The sequence below is a fragment of the Neolamprologus multifasciatus genome, chromosome 22, assembly GCF_963576455.1.
Source record: "Neolamprologus multifasciatus chromosome 22, fNeoMul1.2, whole genome shotgun sequence".
NCBI lineage: Eukaryota > Metazoa > Chordata > Actinopteri > Cichliformes > Cichlidae > Neolamprologus > Neolamprologus multifasciatus.
The window spans coordinates 8,235,872-8,263,255 of NC_140459.1; the positions used below are offsets into that span (position 1 = coordinate 8,235,872).

A 27,384-nucleotide genomic window follows, 5' to 3' on the forward strand; every position below is an offset into this window, starting at 1 on the left:
TAGTGTTCAAAATACCTGTTTAATAACAAAAAATATAATACAATACATTTAAACTGAAAACACTAAATTAAAACAGTTACTTAAGCATTTCAAGAGAAATTAGCTCAGGACTCAACTTCCCCTGCGCCCTGGGAGGTTTTGTCCGCCGTAAAATAGCTCCGTGTGAGAAAACAATGACGAAAACACAGGAAACGTGTATCACGCTGGCGACACCTCACCCTCCTCCTCTTGCTGCACACAGGCTGTCATCAACTTGTCAATAAGCCAGTCTCATTGAAAAAGACATGACTGCGTCTAACTACTCATTAAAGGTCAACAGAGACCTGCTGGACCCAAACTTTGAGAGTTACAGGTTATCCTTGGACGCCATGCCGACGTACAACATAGAGCTGGATGCTGGTGAGAAAAACTTAATGCAGTGCAGTTAGCAAGTGTGCTAGCCTAGCCCTGATAAAGGTCCAGTATAACTTCTGTCCAGTATAACATTAAATAGGAATAGCAATGTAAGTTATTTGACATTATCTCAGACATTTTATTGGCTGCCACTGCGTGACGACGTCAGCTGTTGATGCTACATAATACATTTTGGCAGCTGTATCTGTAGCTCAGTGGCTCAGAATGAGATCTTAAGGTCCACCACTGTAACCTAATGAGCTTTCACATGATCACTAAGAAAAATCAGAACAATAGCATTGTCTAAACCACTGAAAATTAACAGATTAACGCTGAAGTGACTAATTACTACAATTTGAACTGCATACACATACATAACTCATTTATATTGCCAGGACAAGTCAAGTGCACCAATTTTAAATAACTTAAAAAACAATCATAGGGAGCTTGCACCTACTTTACGTTATGAGGTTAGTTTTGTAATGCATGTTTTAACTTCAAGCTCTTAACTTAAGCTTGAGCAATACTAAATTGGTGGGGCTGCTGATCCAGAAATGTACTTTAGTGATTAAAACGATAAGGGATGTAATTTTTAAAATTTTGCATAATCATATACCAAAGCTTGCTAATTCCTTTTAATCAAAATTCAGACCAGCTGAGCTCACCTGAGTTGCATCTAAGTGTTTTCTACTACGTCTCTTATCCAGATTATAAAACAGCTAGTGTGGGCCAAAAATCAAGAATCTATGAAGTGTGTGCCTAACAGGAGAATTCATTATAACATTGGTTTGGATACAGTCTTACTTATATAAAAAGGTGCTTACACTTTGCACAGACATCCACTCACAGTAGATGCAGGCAAGCATATTACAAGGTGATTAATGTGCTTTAAAAAAAAACCCACGATACTTTATTTAGTGGGAATAATTCAGACAAATAGTAGCTGTAAAAATAGTTAATTGCAGTTTTTTGTCACCAATAGTTCATCTTAGAGTAAAATGTTGAAATATTAAGTTATGTTAAGATATATGTAACACTTTCCACAAAGCAACTGTAGGAAAGGCAGAAGGGTAAACGGCTTTTTAAGTAAAAACATAAATAACAGAAATTTGATTACTGCCATATTTAATCTTTTCTTTTTCATATCTGCCGCAGCCGTGGAGGAGGTCAAGCTGAAGGATACTCAGTACACCCTGGAACACATGCGTGCCTTTGGCATGTATAATTACCTGCATTTAGACCCCTGGTATGAGGACAGTGTTTACTTTGTGGACTGCAAAGGACGGGTCCTCAATCTCACCGTTACTCTGGTGAGTTTGCAAATCCTCTTGTTTTTTGGCCTGTTTATGATTGTTGCCCCTCCATTGACGTCTAAGGTGTTTTCACAACTGCACTATTTTCTACGTGATGCTGCTCATTGTTCCACACATGAACATGGTAAGTGTGCTCAGTTTGCTTGGAGTTTTTCCTACGCAAAAAGAAACCAAACAAAAAAAAACACAAGTATGTAATGTCATCAAGTGATCTGGAAGAGAACTGCAAGGGTGAAAACACCATAAGAGAGCAATCGCAGATCTTAATAAAAAATCTTTGATACTCATAAAGCTAAAGAATTTCTCGCTACAGTTACGACTAAATCTTGAAAAGGTTAAAGTTCTTCACAAAGCGTCTGCTTCTAAGATGAAAAACTGTGTGAAGTGAAAAGGACTTTTAAGTGACTCTGGAATGGAGCCTGACTGAAAGAAGATTTTTAAGACAACACCGATGTAATACCATATATTGATTTCAAAATTTAATATTTCAACTAATATTTTGTTTGTTTTCAGCACCTTGAAAACAAACAAACATATAAACATTAATGTTTACGCTCTGTTCGCATCATTTAGTTGATTTGTTTGTGGCGTTCCAAAAACGTGTTGCCCTCAGGTTGACAAAACTTTACAACACTCATGGTTGAAAGGGCCTTTCTTCTGTCTCTTCCTTACTTTTTAAATGTACATTTATTGGTTTTTATAATTACAGATACTGATATATTGGTAAATAGCTAATACATAATATATCAGCCCTGACAGCTTATTAATAAGGATCTACTTAGGAGTTCCCTAAGCAGAGGAGAAACTGGCAGAAAGAAGAAGCTTTGCCACTTTTTTTTCATCCTGGTGATTAAATAAAATCTTTGCGCTTTGCATAATAAGGTTAATTTATCTTTTTAAGCATTAGAGGAATAAAATTTAATGTAACACTTAAGACAAACTGAGTAGTTAAAGCAGTCACATAGTCTAACATTACACTGTGTGGTTAATTACAGCTGACTAATGGTAGTTAACTTGCCAGCATAATAACAGTTTGGTTTGGCAGCTGTAGAAAAAGCGAGCCACAGGTCAATCATGTGCATACATTAGTGCCATTAGTATGTGCTCCAAATTCAGAATAACAGTGAGGTAAATAAAGCTGCAGGGTACATGTTTCATGGGTAAAGATTCTAGTCAATATTCTGTTACATCTAATAATAAACCCAGCATTGACAAAGTCATCATAGCTAAAGTGTTTTGGAGCTGGAAAAATGCAAGTTGGGTCTGCTCAACCTTCATCATCATCAGAGCAACACGCTGATAGCTTTCGCAGCCTCATGCTGTGAAGCAGTTTATTTTATTTTTCACATCGTAGAGCATTCACAGACATGATGAGCTCCCATGTATTATAACAGTAAATCATAGAAGCTGAAGAATTTTGTTTATTATAATAATTTAGATCAAGGATTAAATTTACCATCATGGCAAATGGATTTAACCTGAAATCTAACTCTCACTATGTGAATGTATGTAATCTGAGAGTTTTCCTAAATCACTTCTAAGTTTGGAGTCTTTGCAAATGATTTTAGGCAAATTTAGGTCTCTGTTTTATAGTATTGTTTTATGTTTCCATTATATAACGTTTCATGTTATGGACCTGATGTTGTGATGGTGTATTCAATGAAGGATTTTTATGCGCCTGATGTGCCAGTAGGTGGTGACCAAACACTTGAGCATCAGCGGGTTGTGGGAAGAGAAATGATGTCTGTGAAACACAAGAGTTTTAAAAGTTATGTTAAATTATATAACATTGTTTCTAACCTCTTTTTTTTCTTGGTCAAGATCCAAAATAATAAATGTCAGAATAAACGTGGCTCTTAGTATTTAGTGTGAACCACAACTTTCTGTGCAGTCTTTTGTCTGTCGTATGAATCACCCGAGCACATAAAGTTTGGATGAGCCCTTGCAGGTCTCCAGTTAATCACAGGAGCGATTATATAATTGAGTCAAGGTTCTGATTGGTATTGTTACCCCGTACCAAGATGTTGAGATGAGGTGCAAAATCGTTCTCATGACCTTTTCCATCGAGCTTTCTTTTATGTCTTAGTCATCATTGACCATAATTAGACATAATTGGTGTCTCACTGGAGTTTTTTTCTTTGATGGTCATCACACTGTAATCCTGCGAGACAGTGTTTCTGGTTTTCAGTGGCACCATTAAATGAAATTTATGGAAAAGTGTTGCTCAAATTCTAATTACAGTGATCACATGATAATTATCATCCTTCAGCCTTTTGTGCTCGGTTGCTCGGCACATTGCACATAGACGTTTCGCACTCCGTTTCAGGGCATTAACGGCACGGATGCTGGAGAAAGTGATACCAAAGGTGCAGCGATATAATGTGCCGTGCCACGCTCCATGGCAACAGCGGGGTAGCTTCTCCACAGTCCTTTTGAAAAACTCTGTCTTCATGCAATTTGTGATGCTCATGTGGTGGCATATCTATCTATTACTAATAAGGCTTTCAGATTGTTGAATCACATGAGTGGCCACATGACAGCTGTTAACTGTATCTGTCCCTGATGGGTACATGTTTTCTCTTACTCATTGTACCATTCTTTAGATTATAAGACTTTAGACAATAAGAAATTAATGCAAAATCATTTAGACTTTATGTTTTCAACCCAGATGCTTATTGTAAAACTCTTATGGGATGGAAGCAGCAACCTTTCTCTTCTTCTGGAGTTGAGCCGACTATTAAATGTCTTGAGTCTTTGTGATTCATGACTGGGCTGCTTATTGTGTGATTGGATGTTAGCTGTAAGAATGCATGCATCACATATTTCCCAGTATCCTACAATATTTTCTAATGCTAAACTGAAGTGGTGACAAAATCAGTTTTGCCATGTTGTTCTCCATCTAGAGCACTGAAATGAGCTTACTTGATATCTGGTCATTATTCCATTCATCCATCCCTCCTCCCCTTAACAGTCAAGCAGTACAGTAATTGGTGTTAACATATTATAAATGTCTTTTTTTAGTGTTAAGTGGACAGAACATGCACTTTGAGATATTAAAATAGGCATTTTTCTGTTGTTTCTGAAATTTGATGCACTGACTTAATCAAGTAATCAAATACACAATGACTTTGTTTCATTCTCATACACCAGCACACTGAGAGTTCCTCTGCAGATAGGAATGAATCTAAATGGCCTAATCTTTTTTTATGAATGCAGTACTGGCTTACGGGTCTGTTGTGTTCTGAATTCAGGACACCGCCCTGGGGAAGCCGAGAGAGGTCTACCGTGTAGCCGCAGAGTCCAACCAGTGTGAGGATCGTCTTTGCGCCTCCCTCAGCCTGACCTCGGCGACCTGGGCAGCTCTGTCGGATGGTAGCGGTCGACTGTACCTCCTCCGCACCGGCAAGAGGGGAGACAGCTCCCATATGAAGTGGGAAGTAAGTATGAACGTGGTGTTTACTGTTGTAAGTGACGCACAGACGTGTTTGAAATATTTTTTGCCGCTGAAGTGAAGGTAAAAAGACACAAACCTGAATTCCCTCTGTGTACTATTGTAATACTGGTGCCGGTTTTTCTTCTGCTTTCTTGGCTTAGCACAATTAATAATTAGCATTTGCAACTGACAGTTGTTAAGTCAATTAGTCACTAGCTCATTGGCGTGTTCACAGCTGTCATAAATTAGGTCAAAACTGGGCAAAATTGGAGGTGTTTTGAATGTCCAAATGTCTCTGATGATGTAATTTTGAGTCACTAAATATCTTTGTCAGTATTGCACAAGAGAAGCTGGGTTAGTAGTCAGTCAAAAGATAATTAGACATTAATTATTGGGCATAAGTTGACCTGTTCATGGGCTCTAATGTACCTGTGGTCCTAGTTGAATAATTGGTTAAGGAAATGAGTGGATTAATATAACTTCGGCCATTGGTTGAGACACTTCTGCTGGTGACGGTAATAAACTATATATGAGAAATGGACGTAGCTTCTTGGTCTAAAAGGAAAGCCAACTTGGTCAGCAGATGGTGGCCTTTCAAAAAGGATTGCAACTAAATAAAGAATTAGTTGAAATACTGCTTGATTAAATGTGTTATTCTTAGCTTTGTCAGAATAAACTGGAATACAGTATAACCAAGCAACCGAAGGAAAGAAACCCTAATTTGGTAAACTTAGCCATCCTTCACAAACTAATCTGACACTGTGTATGTTTACAACATTATGGTGACTCTTAAAAACTGATTTGATGACTGTGATTAATAGTTTCATGCACTATGAAACTATATGTTTGCAAGAGTGGACTTCAGTGGGAAGCGAAAGGATTTGGATGAAAATCAGAGCGAGACGGGCAAGTCGGAGAGTATTCAGACATGGTCACACTTTGTAAGGCTCCATGTTTTCACTTGATTTGTTCATAACAGAAATGTCTTTTTTTGTGAGCATGGCAGATGGTGCTCTAAAAATTTCACATTCAGTAAGTAGTAACTCAAAGGCCAAAAAGGACAGCCTTGGGCTCCATGACGAACGGACACCTGGGATCATTTTAAATGAAAATAAATCCTCCTTTGGCCAGAGTGAGATTTGAAAAACCAAGTCAAAACTGTAACAGTACATAACAGCTTTACAATGGTGGATCAGCTACACTGATGTTATTGAACCGCTTTGAAAATTCTGCATCCATTGTGAACATACTCTGTTACCTCTTTATGGGCTCTACATCCAGGACCACTGAAAAATACAGGTAGATGTACTTTGAGGGCAGATTTTAAAGGGTCAGTACTCTTTAAAGTTCAAATATTTACATTTATCACATTTCATTAAACTGAATATCCAAGTTAAGAAGTTTATTAATACGTTAATAGCCAATAATTGTGTTTTTTGGATTATGAAATGTCTAATTATTCCCCAGAGGATATTGTCGGAGCAAGCATTTTTAAGCCGGTATGGAAATTCAAGCGTTCGCACCAATTTCTGTGTTTAAAAAGCTTGGTTGGGCTTTGGAAATTGAAATTGTAGTTGTAAGGAAGCAAGTCTTGGTGCGCCTTATGCTGTTAACAAGCATGCAGTGGGGAATGGTTATAAATGAGAGTTCCCTCTCTGAACAGGGACACTTGATGCATTTGTGAAGGCAAAGTTCAAGACTGGAATTTATAATGAAGATTTAAACTCTCGAGTTACCGACGTCCAGAGTTCTATTTTTAAGATTCAGCACTTAGGGACACCCGTCAAAGCACACTGCATCTCTCAGTCTATGTTAGTGTGTGTGTGTGTTTCATGTGTACAATAATAAAGTGTCTCATAAGCCAGATATTTATGCATTCAATTTGGGCTTCTTGGGATCACATAATCTTTTTCAACCAGACAGCTGAAGACCCTGATTTAGAAATACTAGCTTGAATTAGCATTTTATTGGAAGAATAAAGAGAAATGTCTCCATTTTTGAGTGCAGAGTAGACCATTTAAAGCCATTTAGCAACACTTGATGCTCCATTAAAACATCTCACAGCTATATTCATGTGCCTATAGCTACTAATATGTATAACTATTTACGTTTTATCATTTCTTCCATTTTAAAAGATAATGCAAGGATAAATCTCTGCTTGGTCAATTCATTCAAAAGCTATTTTAGTCTTATTTTTAGGAGACAATACAGCTCTGCTTAGACTGTGTTACATTTCCAGCTGCATTTGAACTTGTTTCAAATGATTAACAAGAATTGCGAAGAAGATTTAAATGTACATGGCAAATATTCAGACTGTCTGGGACAGCAATTGATTATATAAAGCAGAGGTAACAGAGGCTTGAGCTGAATAACGAAATAAATCTCAATGAAAGCAGGGTGGCAGATTAAATAGTTTGTTCACTTGTAGCTGCACGACTGATTTCTTTAACTTGCAGTCCGGTGGTTGCTGGCTGTCACTAGATGAAATTGGTTGTAAAGACCTCTACAACTCCAAATGTCATTGTGATTGCTTTGATTGCTAACAGACTGCTTTGATCGCCTGTGATTCGAAGGTCATTTGACGTTTTGGCAAACAACTCAGTATCTTCCATTAAATTATGGGCGACTGTGGCAGTCTACTAGCAATCAGAGCTATCATGAGAAGGTTTTTGGTGCAGCACCCTATAATCTCTTAGCCACCAATTTCACAGAATGACTACCAGCAACCTTCAGCAACCACTCGCCAGTCATCTGGGATTGGTGGTCTTGAAGATTAATAATAATAATAATGGATTGCATTTATATAGCGCTTTTTGGGACCCCTCAAAGCGCTTTACAATACCACTATTCATTCACTCTCACATTCACACACTGGTGGAGGCAGGTACAGTTGTAGCCACAGCTGCCCTGGGGCAGACTGACAGAAGCGAGGCTGCCATATCGCGCCATCGGCCCCTCTGGCCAACACCAGTAGGCGGTAGGTGAAGTGTCTTGCCCAAGCACACAACGACCGAGACTGTCCGAGCCGGGGCTCGAACCGGCAACCTTCCGATTACAAGGCGAACTCCCAACTCTTGAGCCACGATCGTGTGACTGAGGCTTTAAAGACTAACCTTGAACAATGATCACAAACTTTACTTTGATCATCTGTGCTGCTGTTCGTATGGTATACTTACAAGGCAGTGTAGGAGCTTCAAATTGACGCCATAGGTGTGTTTACTAAAAATCCACGACAAGTTTGAATTTCAAATACCTAGATCTCAAAATCAAGGTCAGAGGTCAAGTTTTCTGAATAAATGCAATAACTTGAGAAGGAAGTCCCCTAGGATTTTGGTCCCATTGGTGTATCTACTAAAAACCTTGTAAGAGCTTGAATCCCTTTAACTTTGACCTCAAGCTCATAGGTCTGAGTTAAAGTTACCTGAAAATCTCGTGAATACGATAACTTGAGAACAACTTGATGTAGGATTTTGAGGCTTTGTGTTGGTAGCACTACAGATCATTTACTTTAAACCACTCGTTTTATCTCAGCATATCTGTACATGAGGATCTTTACATTTGAAAGATTCTGGTGACAGTTTTTTCTCCCATACTGGCAGCAGTACCCTGTTAGATTCCTAAAAATCATCTTGTTACTGTGCCTGCAGCCACTGTTCAATGAAGACCTGGGGGAACCTTTCACCATCCTCCACAGCGTCTCACACGTCCAGGCTGGCGTTCACAGCATGGAGGTTCTGCTGCTCCGTGTCCAGAAAGACCCGGAGGAAACCAAAGGAAGTGGATACTCAGTGTCTCTCGAGTGGATCACAGTCGCCAACACTGCAGGACAAGGTGGGTGGTGCGATGATTGACTGAGTATGATAATCGAGCATGAAGTAAGATAAGACCAGTGTGTCATAAATGATTAGTATATCAGTTTCAAAGCCTGTGATTTAATTTTAATTTCCTTGCCTCCTTTTTTTCTGTGAACAGTGTTTCAGTAGAAAACTGAAACCCTTCTTAATTAAACCGTAATAGCGTATTAGTCATGTTCTTCCTTTAATGGACTTTAAATATTATGTCCCAGATGAGATTAGTGCACTCTGAAGCAAACATTGGCAAGAAAGATTTTCATTAAAGTCCTCGTGCTTGCCGAGAAAGAATACCACGGTGACTGATGAGTCAAATATTGTGTAGAAAAAAACAACAGCCTTTCGAGAGTCCCTTCTTCATTTTGTTGGATTTAAAGACGCATCGCTTTGATATTTGCTTAATATTTTACTGCTTATTTAGTATCTCACTGTTTGACTAAACCTAATTATGCTAATGCTAATCAAGGCTATTTGGTGTGGGCTAGGAACATGGCCAAATGGGGACTTGGAGTGGCACCAGCCCCTCAAACATATGACTGGTGGTCCACAAAATAATAACACCAATCCAAAGGGAAAGTCTAAAAAGCACAGGAAAAAGCCACCTTTTGTGAAGTGTCACCTTTCATGTAATAAAACAGTCATTCCCAAAGTCAAGAGTGTTGCTGTCCACTTAAAACCAGAAAATCCCATGGTGCCCACCCAAGCTTAACTCTTCCCTCTAATCAGTATACAAGAGAAACTGATGGATTTCTGTGAAAATGTTTTTAAAAAACATAAACCCCATACACTGTTGGCTATTAAATTGCTAATGCTACCCAGTCATTTGCAAAGTGTTAAGGCCAATGTGTGACCGAGCTGCCACCGGGACACAAACATCAATACAAGAGCATTGAGAGTAATATCACAAACTAACCACCTCCTATTACCACTTTTTGCCATGGGCTGGGTCGTGTGACCCAGTGTTTGAGTTTTATGTATTTTTGTATCCATTTTTGATCTAGTTAATTTCTTAGTTGTTTCTGTCATCCCTCCCTGTACTCAGTCTCCCTGATTCGTGCGTCTACCTATCATGTTTCATGTCTGTGTGGTTATGTTAATGTCATGTCATGATTTATCTTCATGTCTCTGGGTTTCCTGTTTTATTTTGAAAGAGTCTGGTGGTCTTTGTTCACTGCATTTAGGTTTACTCTCCCCTGTGCTGTAATTATGTTTTATTCTAGTCAGCTGTGTCCTCATGTGTCTCCACTTCCCCTGATCACCTCATGTGTGTATTTAGTCCTCAGTCTTGCTGTGTTCAGTGTCGCGTCGTCTGTGTTCTCACCTCCATGTTTTCACGGTCAGTCTTTGCAGTGAGCATCATAGAGATGGACCGATCCGATATTAGGTATCGGTATCGGTCCGATACTGACCCAAATTACTGGATCGGATATCGGTGAGAAATAAAAAATGTAATCCGATCCATTAAATATCAAAAAAGCACCTCACAAAACTTGCGACACGGGGTAACTCGGCTCATAACCGTAGCACGTAGCAGCAGTATGCATCACGTGATAGAGCGGCTGTTTGTATTTGTAGCCTTGCTAGCAAACCAGCATTTCATCTCCGAGGAAGTGATCCCAGAGAGAAGTAAAGCAAGTGTGTAAGTTCATCTCTGAATGTTTGTAAAGCATTAAGCTTAACAACCGAGATATGGAGCGACTGCCTCTTCTCTCTCTCTCCTGCTGCTACTTCAATGTGAAACTGCTTAATGATCAGCTGATCGGCTTTTCTGTCGCGAGTCCGTCTCTCTTGTTTGTTTTTGGCCCACTTCTCACCAGAAAGAGGAAACCAGCAGCTGAACAACAGCAGCACGTTTAAGCTTGATATGCTGTTGTTAGAATTTATTTAATATTACTTTCTACACCAGGATCCTTTTCTACTAGCTGACGGCTGGTAACTGTGCAGGGGCGGATCTAGCAAAGTGTAGCCAGGGGGGGCTGATAGGGCATGAACAGGCAAAAGGGGGCACAAAGACATACTTTTCTTTCTTATTCTCATTTAAAATATCTAGCTTTTAATAAATAATTATCTGACTCTTACACCCAAAGTTTTAATCTGATGTAAAATATATAGAAGTCCATTACTGTATATAGTAACTGTTAAGTCTAATATAGTAAGCTATACTACTTTTTCCTTTGGGAAGATACCATCTGTGCAGTCTGCAATTCTGTTGAAGAAAGATGTTGAATTTATTTAATTATTCTTGAAAAATAATTTATTTTTGTGCATTTTCCCCCTGCATCAAATTAATTTTGATTACATCGATTAAGCATCATGAGGTGGAGGGTGGTTCCCTTTTTTTTTTTTTTTGCTGGGAGTTTGCAACCCTATTAGTATAGTACTCATACCAGAATAGGGAGGATGGAGCAGGTTTAAGTTTATTAGATTGATCAGTGTTGCTGAACTATGAAATATTTTGGGCGCAGTGTATTTTTTACATACAGGTATAACAGAATAGCTTTAGTGTTGTTATTTATTTAAACTTGAGTATAAAGTTATACAAAATGCAGCAAGATATTAAAAAAACGTTTTATTGATTAAAAAACACACTATATCGGATTCGTATCGGCAGATATCCAAATTTATGATATCGGTATCGGTATCGGACATAAAAAAGTGGTATCGTGCCATCTCTAGAGCATCATAGTCTCTGAGTCTTCTTAGTTTGTCACAGTATTAGTTTCCCCAGTTTAGTTATAGTCTAGTTTAGTCACGCTATCCCTGCTTTGTTTGTACACTTTGTCTTCAGCCATAATAAAGGCTCGCTTTCTGTTAAGTTCACTCTCATCTACTCACTTGTGTACGCACCTGGGTCCATCACACACACCACCGCACCTTTTTAATTCATTTTTAGATACATAAATACATTTATATAAATATGTAACTTTACATACTTGTGTGTAGTTCCAAGGTGAATTTCTTTTGTTACAGCGGTCCACTTGCAGTACCCTCACGGCCCACCAGGTGGCCACGGCCCACACGTTGGGAATCACTGTAATAAAACGTGTAAGGGCACAAAATCATATCATGAAAATCATGCCCAGGTTTTTCAGAGCCAAACTTTTAACGCTGTCTTTATGATTTATAAATAAGAGATTATAAAATTGTTTATTGATACCTCATTTTTGATGTTTTAGCATTTCCCCTCTCATCTTAGACTAATTTTAGGCTAAAATATAATAGCGCTAAATACATAGTTTAAAAAAATTGCTTATTTTGTTATTATGTTTTGTTTTATTTTGTTCTTATTTAATCTGCTGCTCACATTCACAAACCCAAGCCTGGAAGCTGCCCAGTAGAATCACTGGAGCAGTAGAAAGGTCTTACTGAGGGGCAGCGTGGCGGATGATGTTAATGTAGAATAGCCAGGAGCTGCTTTTTCACTTTCCACACAGATTTCTTTTTCCTGTTGGCTTAGCAAATCGACTGCCTTCTTGTCACAAGGTCTCCTTTTTATATTCTGCAGATAAACAGCTACAGGTTCCAGCTTGTTGAATCTAAAGCTCAGTCAGTTGTCCATGAAAGAGAGATTTCAATTTAGTCATTCAAACTGGTAATTTAGAGATGATATAGAATAAATGCTACATTTGAAATTAACTTTTAACTTAAAAAATACAAGTATAAACTTACAGACTGATCATAAAGCTCACACTTAAAAGTTTCAACACATCCTTGTATCCTCGCACCAAGATGCAGTTACTGAGTAAATGGAAAAACGGAGAAAAGCAGAGAAATGTGCATTATCCTTAAGATGACATCATTATCCATTAAAACAAACCAACAATAGGGAAAGGAACCATGATACAGTTGCTCTGCTTGACTATCAGGTTGCAGGCACATTCTCTATCTTTTGAAAAGCTAATACCTTGCACAAAATACCTACGGAAGTAAACAATCCCCTCTAATATGAGTGGCTTGAGCACGCTCTGAAAGGACTGCTGGGAGTTCTGTACATGCAGTGCTTCTTGACATGAGATATTTTTCTACTCCTCCTGGTCTCCGTCTGAGTTTAGAAAAGATTACTTTACACAGGGATCACTGTGTCCTTTGATTTCCACACGCAGGTCAGGAGAAAAAGTATGAGGTGAAGAAGAGGAGGATCCTCAGGGGGAAGTCGGTGCCTCACTATGCAGCGTTGGAGCCCAAAGGGAAGGGACTGATGCTGGCATCAGAGAAGCCATTCGTTTTTACACATGTGGATGGTAGACCTGTGGAACAGCCTGAGCCAGAGCCCATGGAGGTGGAGAAGACAGGTGGGTGAAAGGTGCCGCTGGGAAGTCTGCCAGCGAGCAGCTTGAGTAATGTTACTCAGCGCCTGCTGTTATAACATTAAATGCACAAGTAGCAGCCTTTGTTTCAGGCTCTAAGGGTGCTTATTTAACTCCTCGGGATTTCCATACACCTGTTGCCCTACATCCCCAGGACAACACAAGGGTTAAAATCAAGTAAAGTAGCTTTGACTGTCATTTCAACAATATCATAGCAATAATCATCTTTGTTGCAAGTATGCGTACACACACAAGGAATTAGGCCCCTTTTTCTCCTTTGTTTTCAATGTACTTAACACAACAGACTAATAAATATAGATGGATACCACATATACAGTACATACAAGGCAATATATAAGTGATATAAGTGTTCATCAGAGCGACGGCCTGTGGAAAAAGAATCCAATCGAGGTTTATTATATAGGTAACATACAGATAATACAGTACATCTTGAAATTAAAAAACATTCCTCCAGGACCACACGATGCGATATATAAGGCTACACAGAACATTAAAAATACCAATATATAATTAAAATATAATACAGAGTACAAATATGTGTCTGTGTGTGTGTGTGTGTCTGTGCAGTTTTGTTGCCAGTCCATTTCCTGAGTATTGAGCTGTCTGATGACTTGAGGGAACAAACTGTTACACAGTCTGGCAGTGAGGGCCTGAATATTTTGGTACCTCTTGCCACATAGCAGGAGGGTAAAAGTTTGTGAGAGGGGTACGTGGGGTCATCCACAATGCTGGTGGCTTTTTCAAATGCAGTTTGTGTGGAAAAATAAACGTGTGTGATGAAGGGAAGAGAGCCTCAGATGATCTTCTCAGCTGTTCTCACTGTGCACTGCAGGGTGCTTTGAGATCTGTTGCTGTGCAGTTTCCATACTAGTGATGCAGCTGCTCAGGAACCTCTCGACAGGCCTGGGGGCGCAGGAGATGGACTTTGCTCAGCCTTTGCAGGAGAGACGCTATTGGTCCTTCTTGGCTATTAAGCTGGTGTTTTTGACAGGTGAACACTGAGGAATTTTGTGGTCTTTACAATATTTCCGGCAGAGAGTGGATACCCCTGATCTTCTAAAGTCAACAATCGTCTCTTCTGTTTTGTCCAGCAGTCCGTTCGCTGTCGTACCTCGTCTCTGTACACTGATTCGTCATTATCGCCGATAAGACTCACCGCGGCCTGAGAGCTGATCAGAATGGACTTACATTTGCAGCCAGCTTAATTGGCCATTCAAAGAACTGTAATTCAATACTGCAGTAGTTGGCTCCTGACTGCCGTATTGGCTTCATTTCATATTCATCTTTTTTATTCCTCAGAAGTTTCTGCTTTAGACTGCATTCTTTTAGCTATGTGTATCTAATAAAGCTACGTGTAAGCTTTTTAGTGTTTGCATTTGAGCTGTCAGAATAAGAAAAATACAAACTTTATCTCATGAAGTTAACTTTCCAAAATAAATCCTAATTAATAAAAACAAGTCCATCTTCTTCAAGGAGTGTTGAGATGCAAGAAACCCAAATCAGCAGTAATAGTACATACCTGTGTTGAGCTGTTGTATATACAATGCATGGAAAGAAGTGCATGTAATTTTAACTCTTGGCAAGGAACAGAAGTCCTGTTTCAGTTTTTTTCCCGTCCTTACCACAGTGCCGCCGCTCATTTCTGACCCTGGTGATCTCTGTCAACAGAATTTGTGCAGAGTGCAGACCTAATATAGGAAAAGTCACGTTGTCCTCATCAGAATCTTTGACTCGGTGCTGCTCAGGCTTGAGACTGTGAGAAAACACTTAAAAATGATGTGACACGGCTTGTCATTTATCCTATTTATAGTGATGGTTTTTTTTTTGGATTATTTTTTGTCTCAGAAATGCTGTCTGAAACTGACCTGAAAGTCAAGCTGTCTGCGAATCTGTTAAAACGGTGACAGAAAGTGAAATAAAAGATCCGAGTGGCATTCCCGCCTTCCACCATGAGACGTGCGACTGCCACCCCTCCCACTTTTTCTGTAATTGGACTGTTTCTGGTTAAGATTCATTACGCGGTTGCTTTTGCTTGTCACGTCGACTCCTTTCGCTCATTACCTTTCCGAGCTGCTGGTTGAATGCGCACACCGACTCGTTCACTTGTCGCCATAGAAACGTCTGAGCAGGCAGCAGAATATTCCCAATCAGACTGAGGTCTCTGCCAGGTCAGGTGTTCTGTGTCTGTGTACACAGATGTGTTTCCAGGCCATTTATTCCTGTTGCACAGGACCTGTGAGACGCCTTCAGCATATTCTCTCGGTCTCGCTGACGAGCTTTGACTAAAAAGTTCAGTTAATTCAGCAGTGAGAGTGATTTTTTTCCCCCCTTTTTTTGGATGACTTGCTGTAGGCCTGCCGCATACTAGTCATGAATAATTTTATTAGATAGTTAAGTAATGGAATGACTTAATTAATAATGCCGAAAATAAACCCTGTCTGCACACTGCTCCACAGTTAGAGACTCTTTAACTCTGACTCAGGGGCTGCATGTTCTCACATTTTAGACAGTGGAAAAAAAGTTATTTGGTATACAGGATCCACTCACTTTTAAATTATTATAAAAATTACCTGTTAGTTATTTCAAATTGATTAAAGGGGCAGTGCAGCATTTTATTTTTAATCCTGGTTACTAAAGTAACATTTCACCATCAGTGCTTCTGGTCTGAGTCTTGATTTTTTGCCTCATATCAGTGCTCAATTCAGCTCAAACTGATTTCTTGACAATGAATTTGATGTACTCGAATAGCGTCCACAGTCACCAGATCTCAATCCAGTTCAAGCACCTTTGAGATGTGATGGAACATGAGGATCACATCATGGATGCGCAGCCAGATCTGAAGCAACTTTATGATGCTATCATGTCAGTGTGACCCCAAATCTCTGAGGAATCTTTCCAGTACCTTGTTGAATCTGTGCCATCACAAATGAAAAGAGTTCAGAAGAGAAAACAGGGTCCAAGCCAAGGTGTACCTAATAAAGTGTCCTTGACTGTGGAATTTCTGCATTTTGCATAATGTGGCTTAAATTCAATCATCACTAAAATATTTTCCTTTTCTATATTTCATGTGAGGGAGCCAATTAAGACAAGTCGAGCGGTCAAAGGTGTCATATTGATATTTAAAGTGTTTTGATTGATTCTCGACGTCGGCTCAGGAACATGCTGCTCTCTGCCTTTCAGCGAAGGCATAAATTAAACAAGTAAAGATGAAAAGGCAGCGAAATGTTCTTTTAATGTTATTAGAAAAGCTTGAATGGTCATGAAAAGTAGGAACATTTCCCGTATCGGTTTGAAAGCCCTCTAACATTTGCTGGAATCTCGTGGAAAACTTGGGCTGGTTTCAAGAAGAACAGTAGGCTACGTAAACGTATCTGCGTCTTTAGGAAGACAGAGGACAACGGTCGTACAGGTGAGAAATGGGGAGAGAGACAAAGACGGGTTCAAGGAGAGCAGTGAGATTATTGAATATGTAACGTCTGATGTCACACAGGCCGATATGGAGGTGAGCCTGGACTTTATGATGATGGATAAAGTCAGCCTAACATTTGATCCCTTCAATATGGCATCATACAGAGTCAAGAATAGAGAAAACTTTGAAACTAAGTATTTACAGCGGTTTGAAGCTTTTGGTTGACAGGGCTTATTTGTGCACATTATTTGAAATTTTGACCATCTTTTGTACGAGAATCCATCACATATAGACAGAAAATAAGGAAACTCATAATAGATCCACTTTACAGCCAAAAAACATTGAACTAAACATTCGTATCCATCTTGGCCCTTTTCTTGTTTTTAAACTCTGTTATACTCACAACCTCTAAACAAGCAGACAAACAGCTACCTTCTCCTTCAAAAGATATATTAAAAAAACCCCACAACATGACCCAGAGAGGGCAAAGTGCATGTTGATGGTGCCGAAGCAGAGTAATGGCAGCTTTTCAGGCAATCCTTTTATCAGCACTCTTACTTTCTCCTTTCGAAGAAAAGGTAATGGATTAGATGTCAAGAGAGGAGACATGTTCAAAGAGGCTTGTAAGTGACGAGAGAGGGAGCAGAAAAGATAGAAGTGACTTGGTGCTGTGTTAAGGAGACGATGTGGGTATAGAAAAAGTATATCGATGACAGAGAATATGTCCAAACAAGTGGGTGGAAACGATTATTCCAATACAAGGACACCAAAAACCTTGAGTTCAGTCATTTATAGTGATGCATAGGCGCACAAAACTGGATTATTTTAAACTTCAGCTGACTGAGTTCCAACACAGATAAACAAAAAAGATCAACACTGAGCAAAGAAGATTGGGAAAATGAAATAGAAGATTTGGCAACCTCCTCCTGCCTCGTTAGTTTCTTTGTTGACAACAAAAGGTGATAATGAACAACTCTTAGTTTCTCATGTCTACGCCAAATACGGAGCAGGTCTGTTGGTTTGATGCTGCATAGTTGGAACAATTTAATTGCTCAGGCTTCGGCAATAATCAGCGTATGTTGTTTATGATGCTGTTATAGATGTGAAGGTTGGTACAGAGATGTTTGCGCATCAATTACATGATTTCGCTCATGCTAATCTTGCTTTTTTGTTTTATTTAAACATGTTTTTTGTTATTTGGTAGTTCTAAGAGTTGCTTACAGGAAAGAATATTTTAATTTAATTGTTATGATAATAAAACACTTCCACCTCACGTTTTAGAAACTGCAGCTTGAGAAAAATCATGCGGTTCTAATCGTAATTAAATTAAGGACAAAGTGGGGTTAAAGGGAATAGTCGAAAACCTCACTCTCACCTTCAGGATCTTCTTCCAGTGCACCTCTGGACTTTTAGATCGCTGCCTGGAAGTCTTGTTCTGTCCCTTTTACATTTATGCCTCTGTGATGCAGACTGGATCTCCTTCAGCTTCAAACTAATGATTCTTTAGCTTGATTTTCAGTTTTGGAAATTAGGTAAAATGTCTTGGAGGCAAATTTGTTGATATTTTGTGGATCTGATTGAACTCCACCAGCCATTATAGACAGCTCTGCGTTGACAGTCTCATTGTGGGGGATTCACAGTGTACATTACTGTAAATAACTCACATAACTCACCCTGGACTTAGTTCTCAACTTCAGGCGTGGAAGCTTAAAACGCAGGCTTCAAATGAAAACTTCTGGTCGTGGGTGTGTACCTCATTATTAGAGATGGTCCCCCACTTGAAATTGTGCTCATTTTGAAGCAAAAGCAATTTTTTATCTTCTGTTTAAGTTTATAAAAGTCCAAAGTTAGAACAGGTGTTTAAGCACCAAGAAAAAAATTAAATACAAATACTATACAGGCAAAAGTGTGAGGCTTCAAATGTTTTATTATTAACAGTACTGGGGAAAATATAACAGTGTGACATCGTTAAATGTTCGATATCGTTCATGCTGATGCCACTACTAAAAAGGTTCAACAAAGACTGTTCTTTTTAAGGAAAATGAGATCTTTTAATGTCTCATCTGAGATGTTGTCTTTGTTTTATAGAAGTTTTATCGAATCTGTGATGTCTTTTTGTATCGCTGCCTGGTTTGGTAACCTGACGGTGAAGAATAAGAATCGGTTGGGACTTCTGGTAAAAACTGCTAGCAAAATTTCAGGGCGCTGGCAAGATGGACTTTTGGCCATTTACTATAGAAATGTGCTTAGAAAAGCTCATTCTATTTTTAATTGTTTGAACCATCCACTTCACAGTGAGTTTAAGTTGTTGCCTTCCGGGCGCTGTTTTAGAGTACCTGTGAGGAAGGCTAAAAGACTCCAGGTCTCTTTTATCCCCACTGCATCTTGTCTCCTCAATGGCAAATAACTGTCCTAGGACTTTCTATCACTATTATTGTCATTGTTATTTATAGTATTGTTCTGTTTATTTATATCCTGCTGCTAAACTAATTTCCCCTTGTGGGACAATAAAGAAATTGAAATTGAAATTAACTCTCTGAAGCATTTGTTTGTGTTAGATAGATGTCAGGTGCCAAGGAGTCAGTTTACTGGAAAGGAGAGATGAAAAAATGATGTTCTGCTTCATATATTTTCATTCATTTCTTTGTACTTGAATCTTTACTTTTGTGTAAATATCAGATCATTTAATTTTTCCAGTCAGTCAAAGAGATTAATCACATGGTTGAAAGAAGTCAGTAATGAATGAAACTCCCAACAATTCATTTGAAACGTGACGAGAGACACCAAGTACACTATGCTTGTTTGTAAGCTCAACTCAGAATTATTAAGAGTGTTGTATGTTTTTCATAGTGAAGTCTTTAATATTAAATGTAACTAGCAAGTGTAGCTGCAAATTTAGTGGATTAAAAACTGCATTATTTCTCGCCCACATCGAGTGGAGATAAAATAGATACAGGAAAGAAAGTGAAGATAAAATAATAAAATAAAATAAAATGGTTGGAAACAAAATAATCTGCATGAAATGATGAGAGAGATAGAAGAGCACAGATAGAGGACTAAGAGGGCAGAGCATGAGTAAGGAGGAAGTGAGAGCACCTGTGAAGAGGATGAAGAGTGGAAAGGTGATTGGTGCTGATGAGGTAGGGAGATGTCTAATTGAGAGGGCAGTGGAGCTTTTAACCTGATTGTTTTAACACAATCTCGTAGAGTGAGTGAGAGGATTCCTTGGGAATCGAGAAGGAGTGAACTGGCGCTGATTTTTCAAGAACAAGGCATGAAAAAGGTAGCCGTGGTAACTACATGGGGAAGAAGCTATTGTTATAAGGTGAAATGGAGGCAGATGATGGGCTGTGGTGACCCCTGAAGAAGACAAAGAAGTTAGAAAGACAAGAGCGAGTTTATCAACCTTTTTTTGGGCTGCATTCAAAATCATAGCAAGATAGCAAGGGCGAGATTTACTAAAGGGAGCCAATAAGTATGTGTGTGCAGTCCCCAAATAGTGCTGATAGGTGTCAATTACAAAACTGTTTTCTAAACTCATGCAGTCAGTTCATTTCAATGTGACATGCTCAGTCTGCTACGAGCTGTGCAAACCACAGAGTAAGACATGATATTCAGCTGCAGGTGATTACTAATAGGACAGGCGTGGCTTGTTTATTTTAATCAGAAAAGCATAAAAATGTCTTTCATACACGTGCATGTTAAATGTAGGCCTGGCAAAGAGAATCATTATAAAGGAAACGACCTTCAGTAGCTGACAGGTGCCGATGTAGGACTGTAAACAGTGCAACAATATGTGTCTGTAGCATTCTTGTTTTGAGACGACCCCTGAAGGGATACAACAAACTGCAAATGCCTTATTTACAAATTTTTTTTTCTATATTCTGTGAGTTTTCTAAGCTAGATTTCTTTAATTAAAAAAAATTATCTATAAATTTCAAGTTTTAGCTGTGTTGTGTGTGTGTGTGTGTGTGTGTGTGTGTGTGTGTGTGTGTGTGTGTGTGCAATTAGCGGTACTTTGCTGCTTGTCAATTTGAAATGGTATGAAGTGGTATTATTCCTTAACACTGGTTGAGGATGTTCTCTGCATATAAAAGTTATGTAAGTAGTAGGAGGAGAGATCAGAGGGAGACTCTCGACCTTGGAAATAGATTCGTTTAAGGATAGGAGGTTAACTTTAACCTCAATCTCATTTGTCAAATCAGAGACAAAACATACATCAAAGTGAAGGAGTCAGGCTTTTGACATGCACTTGACAATATTTAGCATTTTTTCCTCTGATTTTATTTGACCTGTCGAGGCCGCCTGTACTTTCAGAATTCAAACATTTTCCTGAGCGCACTGAAAGTATTTTAAAGCATCAAACCTTCTTATATTTCTGAACCAGGACCACTCAGCTGCTCTTAAATGTCCCACCATCCAGGTTCAGTACTAGAGGGCTTTTACTGTTTTAGCTCCTGTGCTCAGTAACTCTAATGCCCATTACCGTCAGGTCAGCTTTGCCTGTCCCATATTTTAAAAAAATATTTTTAAGAACCTGCCTTTATAGACTTATATTTCTTTCCTCGTCTTTTGCAGAGCATGTGGTTTCTGTAAAGACTTTTGAGGTGCTGTTTTAAGAAGCGCTCTAAAAATACCTGCGATAAACGATGATCAGTTTGACTAGAAGCAGCATTTCCTCTAGTTTTCTCACTTTTATTCATATGTTGCCAAACTAATGTGGTAATAGCAACAAAATTAAATTGGATGTGGGTAATTTCTTATTTTTCTCAGTAAGTGAAATGAGGCGGGCTGTGTGAGTGATCAGGTTGCTGTACTTTACTGCTTTTTAAATACCTGGCAGCTGAATTACAGAAAAGTGGAAACCTTTCACCTGAGGTAACAGACAAAACAGGATAAAAGCTGCAGCCTGAAAGAAAATATTGCGTAAATCTCCTGTTGGATCAGCAACAGATGAAAAGGACTCAAAGGGACTTTATTTTAGAAATAAAGTCTTGAAAACGCCATTCAAGCACAAGGCTGCAAACAGATTTATGACAGGATTGTTTGTGCCATTTATGATTATGTTCTCGGAAGCCAAAGTCATTTTATCAAGCATCTGTGAACTTTTAGAGGAGAATCTAAAGAACAACATGATGCCTGCTGTTCATCTATTCTCCAACAAGGCTTTTAACAAACATTGCCTCTTTATGACTTACACTTTATTCAGAGTACATCTGTTCTGAGCATTACTGGTGATGCTGGTTACGCTCCCCGTGACGACTCATGCTACGTTTCATTATAGCATACCACACAGCACAGGCGTCGTCATAGCTGAAGGAAAGGAAAGATTTGATGTGTGCTGAGTCAGAGGCAGCAGAAAGTTGGCTCGTGGGGAATGGTGAGAACAGGCTAGAGCGGAAATGTGGTTGTCATGTTTGTGAAAAAAGCCTTCAAAAAAAGCAGTTCAGTGCCTCAGCTTCCTCATATTACCACAATGTACATTACGGTCTAATTATAATTGACTCCTTTTACTTGTTGCGTAAATACTCTAATTGAAATTGAAAAATAAATCTGGATCTGTATTAAAATACGCTATCAGTGCTAATGGATAATCATTTGATTTATGTGGCAAGCTCTTTCATTCGAGTAATAGCAGCGCTTCATTGATAAAAGCTTGTATTAGCATAGTAATACTGAGGCATTAAAGAAATCATGAGTCAGCATCTGGCTTGAAACCATATCAAAGCTGCTAGCTTGGCAAGTGAACGTTGCACTAAATTTAAGTGAATTACTTTATTGCATTTCATTGTCACTGGAAAATAAATGCTTCCAACATAGAAGGAGTAACGCTCGTAGAATCCAGGCTTGAAGAAGTCTGTTCCTTTGGTTACAAGCAGGGAGGAACAGACACGGATGTAAAAGTGAGAATGGGCAAACCAAGAGCTGCATTCTTACAGCTGGTGAACATCTGGAACTCAATAATTCCACTGTGGAATCAGTGTTTCTCTACAGTGCAACATCTTGGAGGGTATGTAAAGATAAGATACATACCTTTATCAGCAGCTTCCTAAGGAAAATTTTAACCTCCTAAGACCTGGGTCCACATATGTGGACATCACATTTTGGGTTGTCTAGACCAAAATACTAAATTTTGCTCTACAAGGGCCTGATATCCACTTGTTCTTATTTTTCTCAGAAAGAAAAATCAGGTAACAAAACAAAACACGTAATTCTTTGTTTTTACATTCATCAGGTTCCAAACAGCCCAAATAGCAAAGAGAAATTAAAAATGCATGCCATGAAAGAGTTTGGGTCTTAGGAGGTTAAAGATCTACTGGCATAACAACATCGTCAGTTAAGACTAGGGGGGAAAAGCGAAGCAAGTATCTGTAGAAGAAGAGATAAGAAGATGGAGATGGATAAGAGATACGGTGAGGAAACCAGGCCACTGGACCACCAGATGTGGTTTTGTGGAATCTGCAAGGGAGGAGGAGCAAAAGAAGCAGGCCAAAGATTACACGGCAAAGAGATAAATATGAGGCCTGTTTTACGGATGACAGTCGCAAGAATGTCGCTGTAATTTAGTTCTTCCTCCATCATTTATGATAAATATGGTAAAATTCTTTCCTTCATGTGATCCATTTATGTAAAATCACTCTGAGGCTGGTTTATACTCTTACTTTGTAATTTTAGGGGTAATAGGGTAGATGTTTGGCAAAATTGAACTGCAACACAGGAGTGTGGACTTCTGTGTAACTGTTAATTATGACTTGTTATTTAAAGAGGCTCCTTTTGATTTTCTGCTAGATCATAATGTCAAAAATAATGCCAAAAACATCTGCTTTTATAAGTAAAGAATCTAATAAGGGATGCATACAGTCATGTGAAACTCTTAACAGCTCTGTGCTCCACTATTCAGTAGTTAGGGTTTTCGGAGACACGGTTCAGCCACAGCAGTCGCATGGACGCCAGCCAGTTCAGCAGCTTCATTCTTTTGTTTTTTAGCCATCATGGTGTGAATTTGCTGTTGTGCTTGAGCTCATTGTCATGTTGCATGACCCAATTTAGACCAAATGATATCTTTTCTATTTTATTGATCTAAACGATTATAGAATAGCAATCGTATTTATCCATATTGTATATTCTGTATCTATATATGTGTATATATGGTGTATTTATGCTTATATCCTTACTCTCATTCCCCTTAATGTATCTGTAACATGCAACTTCTTTCGGTGCTATGCTACTGGAAACTGAATTTCCCGGAGGAACCCACCCGAGGGATTAATAAAGTTTCATCTAATCTAATATATACTCTGTCTCCTCCTTAACAGGTGGATCAGTCTAAACAAAACTCTGAACAACGATGGACAGCAATTATTAAAATCTATATGTTTTTTAAAAAAGATTTATTATTTTAAAAAAATTGCCCAACTATCAATAGCCCACTAGTTCATTATAAAAAATGATCGTTCAAAACTTTCTGTTGATCCACCAGTTGATTCATTTACATTATTTGTTTGCGGCCGATGTTCTGTCCCAATATAGCAGAACGTAACACATAAAACAACTTTTTTGTTGTAGTATAATTTAGTTTTCCTGTTAATAATGCAAAAGTTGAAGGGTTTTTTGTTGTTGTTGTTGCATAAACTAAACGTTGAAATAAATAGATGCTTGTTTGGTTTACTCATCTCACTTGATATTTGTAGGTTTTAATAATTCAATACATTAAAATTCAGCATACGAATTGCCTTAATAGCTTCGCTGTGAGCTCATTCGTGGTCATCCCCACTTGCGCTATGATAATCCATTTATTTTAATGGTCTCCTATCTGCAGTTGACTGAATATTCAAAAGTAATTTCCTTCAATGTCTGCACTCTATCAGATCTTTTATGTATGACTCAGAGACAGCTGGCTCAGGACGATCATTAACTTCAGCACCACACATTTCTTTCCCCTTTGAATTCAGATCCCATTTACTTTTGGCAGCAGACGACTGAGGACGTCACGCTGTGTGTGCGCATGCCCGAGGGGATCACCAAAGAGGGGGTGCAGTTCAGGCTGACGGCAGACAACATGACCATTGGCGTTCAGGGTTTCCCTCCACTGCTGGAAGGCCAGCTGTTTGCATCTGTAGACCCCGAGGCCAGCGCCTGGATCATCAAAAATGACAAAAGGTTTGCAGTCTGAAATGTGGAGTGTTGATGAAGTTGGATTATTATTTTTCTTCATTATGTTTTGGAGTTGAAATCGTAGGATAAAAACAGTACCGTAACACGGCAATTTTTCAATACCAGCGGCAATTACAGCGCTATTTCCATCGTTGTTCCTCTGCTCGCCATTTCCCCGCCTCTCTACAACGTCTTAGTTAACTTCTGTTCACTTCACCATCATTCAATTAAAAATGCCACAGACTCATGAAGGTGTCACTTGGCAAGCAAAAAGGTTAGCTACATGCTCTAATAAAAATAAAATGATAAGTAATACAATATATAGTGGCATCGATACGTTTTCCCACCTCTGCAGTAGATTACAGAAATATCTCACATACTATATATAACCTGCACACAATAAATCTCTGCACAGTCGTCATCTTCATGAATGAAATATTGAATGTGTACAAGATTAATGCAGCACTCTAGGGGTTTGAGAAGCCTGAAACATGTTATGAGTTCGGATGTTGAGTCAGAAACTCTAACCATCCGGGGATCGGTGAATTAAGAATGAATGAATTAAGCTTTTAAAAATTGATTGATTTAATGTTTTTTGCTTTAGAAAGAAAGAATTAAATTCCCTAAATTGTTCCTGCCACTAATTTAATATTAAATGTGTTAATGGTGTTTAAATCAAATGTGTTAATGTGCCAATACAAACATCAGAGAGAGAGGCAGCATTTCACTGGTGAGTTTTGTCTTGAGAGTCAATATATTTATAAACATTATTAACAGGATTGATTCATTATAGGTTTTTATAGTTAGCGCCTCAGCACATGTATATGCTTTTAAAGCACACTAATACCATATACTTACCAACTACTTTATTAGGTGTACCTGTTCAACTGCTCATTAATGCAAATGTCTTATCAGCCAATCGAATGACAGCACTCATTACATTTAGGCTTGCAGAAATCGTCAAGACAACTTGCTGAAGTTGAAACTGAGCATCAGGGTGGGGAAGAAAGGTGAGTTAAGTGACTTTGAGCAGGGCATGGTGCCAGAGGGGCTTGCCTGCATATTTCACACACTGCTGAGATGGGTTTTTGCTGCACGACCATCTCCAGGGTTTACAGAGAATAGTGTGCAAAATAATAAATAGCCAGTGAGCAGCAGTGCTCTGGTAGAAAATGCCTTATTTATGCCAGAGGTCAGAGGAAAATGGCTAGTCTGCCTCAAGTTGACAGGAAAGCAACAGTAACTCATATAACTGCTCGTTACAACCAAAGTGTGCAGAGAACATGGATGAACTGACAGCGCATTGGGCCTTGAAGCAGATGGGCTACAACAGCAGAAGACCACACCAGGTGCCACAACTGTCCCATAAGAACAAAAACTGAGGCTACATTTCACATTGACTTACCAAAATTTGATAGAAGACAATTTTTTTTAATGCTAGGGTCAGGCCCAGCATGCATATTATATATTGTGATATTAGCTATTAGTGGAGAATATGCTTAATCTACTGAGCAGCATGGTGTAGTACAGCGATCCCGCACCATGGACCGGTTTAATGTGAGACAATATTTTCACAGACCAACCTTTAAGGTGTCGCGGATAATTACAACAAAATAAAATGATACGACCAAGACAAAAACTGTGGTATTTTGTAAATATAATAATGAACATGAATTCACTGTGTAATTGTGTAACTTTATTAGCAGCGTCCTCCTGAAACGCACCAACAACATTGAGAGTAACATCCTCCTCTCTGCCCCTTAATATTCTCTGGTCGCTATGGTAACGCGTAAATATTTCTTTCAAAATAAGGCACAACTACAACACGGGAAAAGACCCAATGATAAAAACCCTGAAAACCATAAATTTCACACCCAAGCCTCAACTCTCGAGGCTCGGTACCAAAGCGGTCTGTTTTCTGGGAGTTGGGGACCGCTGGTGTAGTACACAATAAAGAAATTCAGGACTGGAAAAGTTATTTGTCATGATGATGTCTGGATGTTTCATTTTTGCGCTATTTTATATATATTTTAAAGAAGAATAAGATGTTAAATGTTATGAAACCAACTGAATCTTTCAGTGTTACATAAGTTCAGTCTGCTTTGAAGGCTACAAGTGAACAGATGAAACTAGAGAGAAAAACTCCCTTTGTCATAAACTGCTCTGCAGTATCATAGTGTGACACCAGCTCAGATGAGTGAAATGTACAGTAATGCAATTTTCTTCTTTCTCACACTTCTGGGGCTGCCATCGGCCCCAAAAGCACCACTTTGAGATCCTGGGGTATAACATATGTAACATAAACATGATCTAATCCATGTATTGCATAGAAAATTGTCTTTCAGTTGCATTTTGGGCTTTATTTTCAGTTTTCTTTATACAACACTGAATCACATTATGTGGGATTTTTTTTGACAGTGTTTAGCAGACTCACTGAGTGTTATTATATCTTCGGTGACCCCGCTAGCTGTGCTTTCAGGGTCAGTAGCTCCTGCTTATGTGT

The 27,384-nt window shown here is 38.8% G+C and overlaps 1 protein-coding gene and 1 long non-coding RNA gene across 2 annotated transcripts in view; both read left to right on the forward strand.

Moving 5' to 3' along the window:
• Window positions 1-148: 148 nt before the first annotated feature.
• nudcd1 (NudC domain containing 1) overlaps window positions 149-27,384 on the forward strand; it is a 72,752-nt gene continuing 45,516 nt past the window's right edge. The window contains exons 1-6 of the mRNA XM_085148018.1: window positions 149-399; window positions 1,549-1,703; window positions 4,958-5,143; window positions 8,787-8,970; window positions 13,094-13,282; window positions 24,680-24,887. Coding sequence (XP_085004144.1) covers window positions 285-399; window positions 1,549-1,703; window positions 4,958-5,143; window positions 8,787-8,970; window positions 13,094-13,282; window positions 24,680-24,887 — 1,037 coding nt within the window. The 5' untranslated portion in view covers window positions 149-284. The remainder of the gene's footprint in view (window positions 400-1,548; window positions 1,704-4,957; window positions 5,144-8,786; window positions 8,971-13,093; window positions 13,283-24,679; window positions 24,888-27,384) is intronic.
• On the forward strand, window positions 13,289-22,932 carry LOC146492860 (uncharacterized). Its single transcript, XR_014871856.1, has 2 exons — window positions 13,289-18,686; window positions 19,241-22,932. It is a non-coding gene; the product is annotated as an uncharacterized LOC146492860 (long non-coding RNA).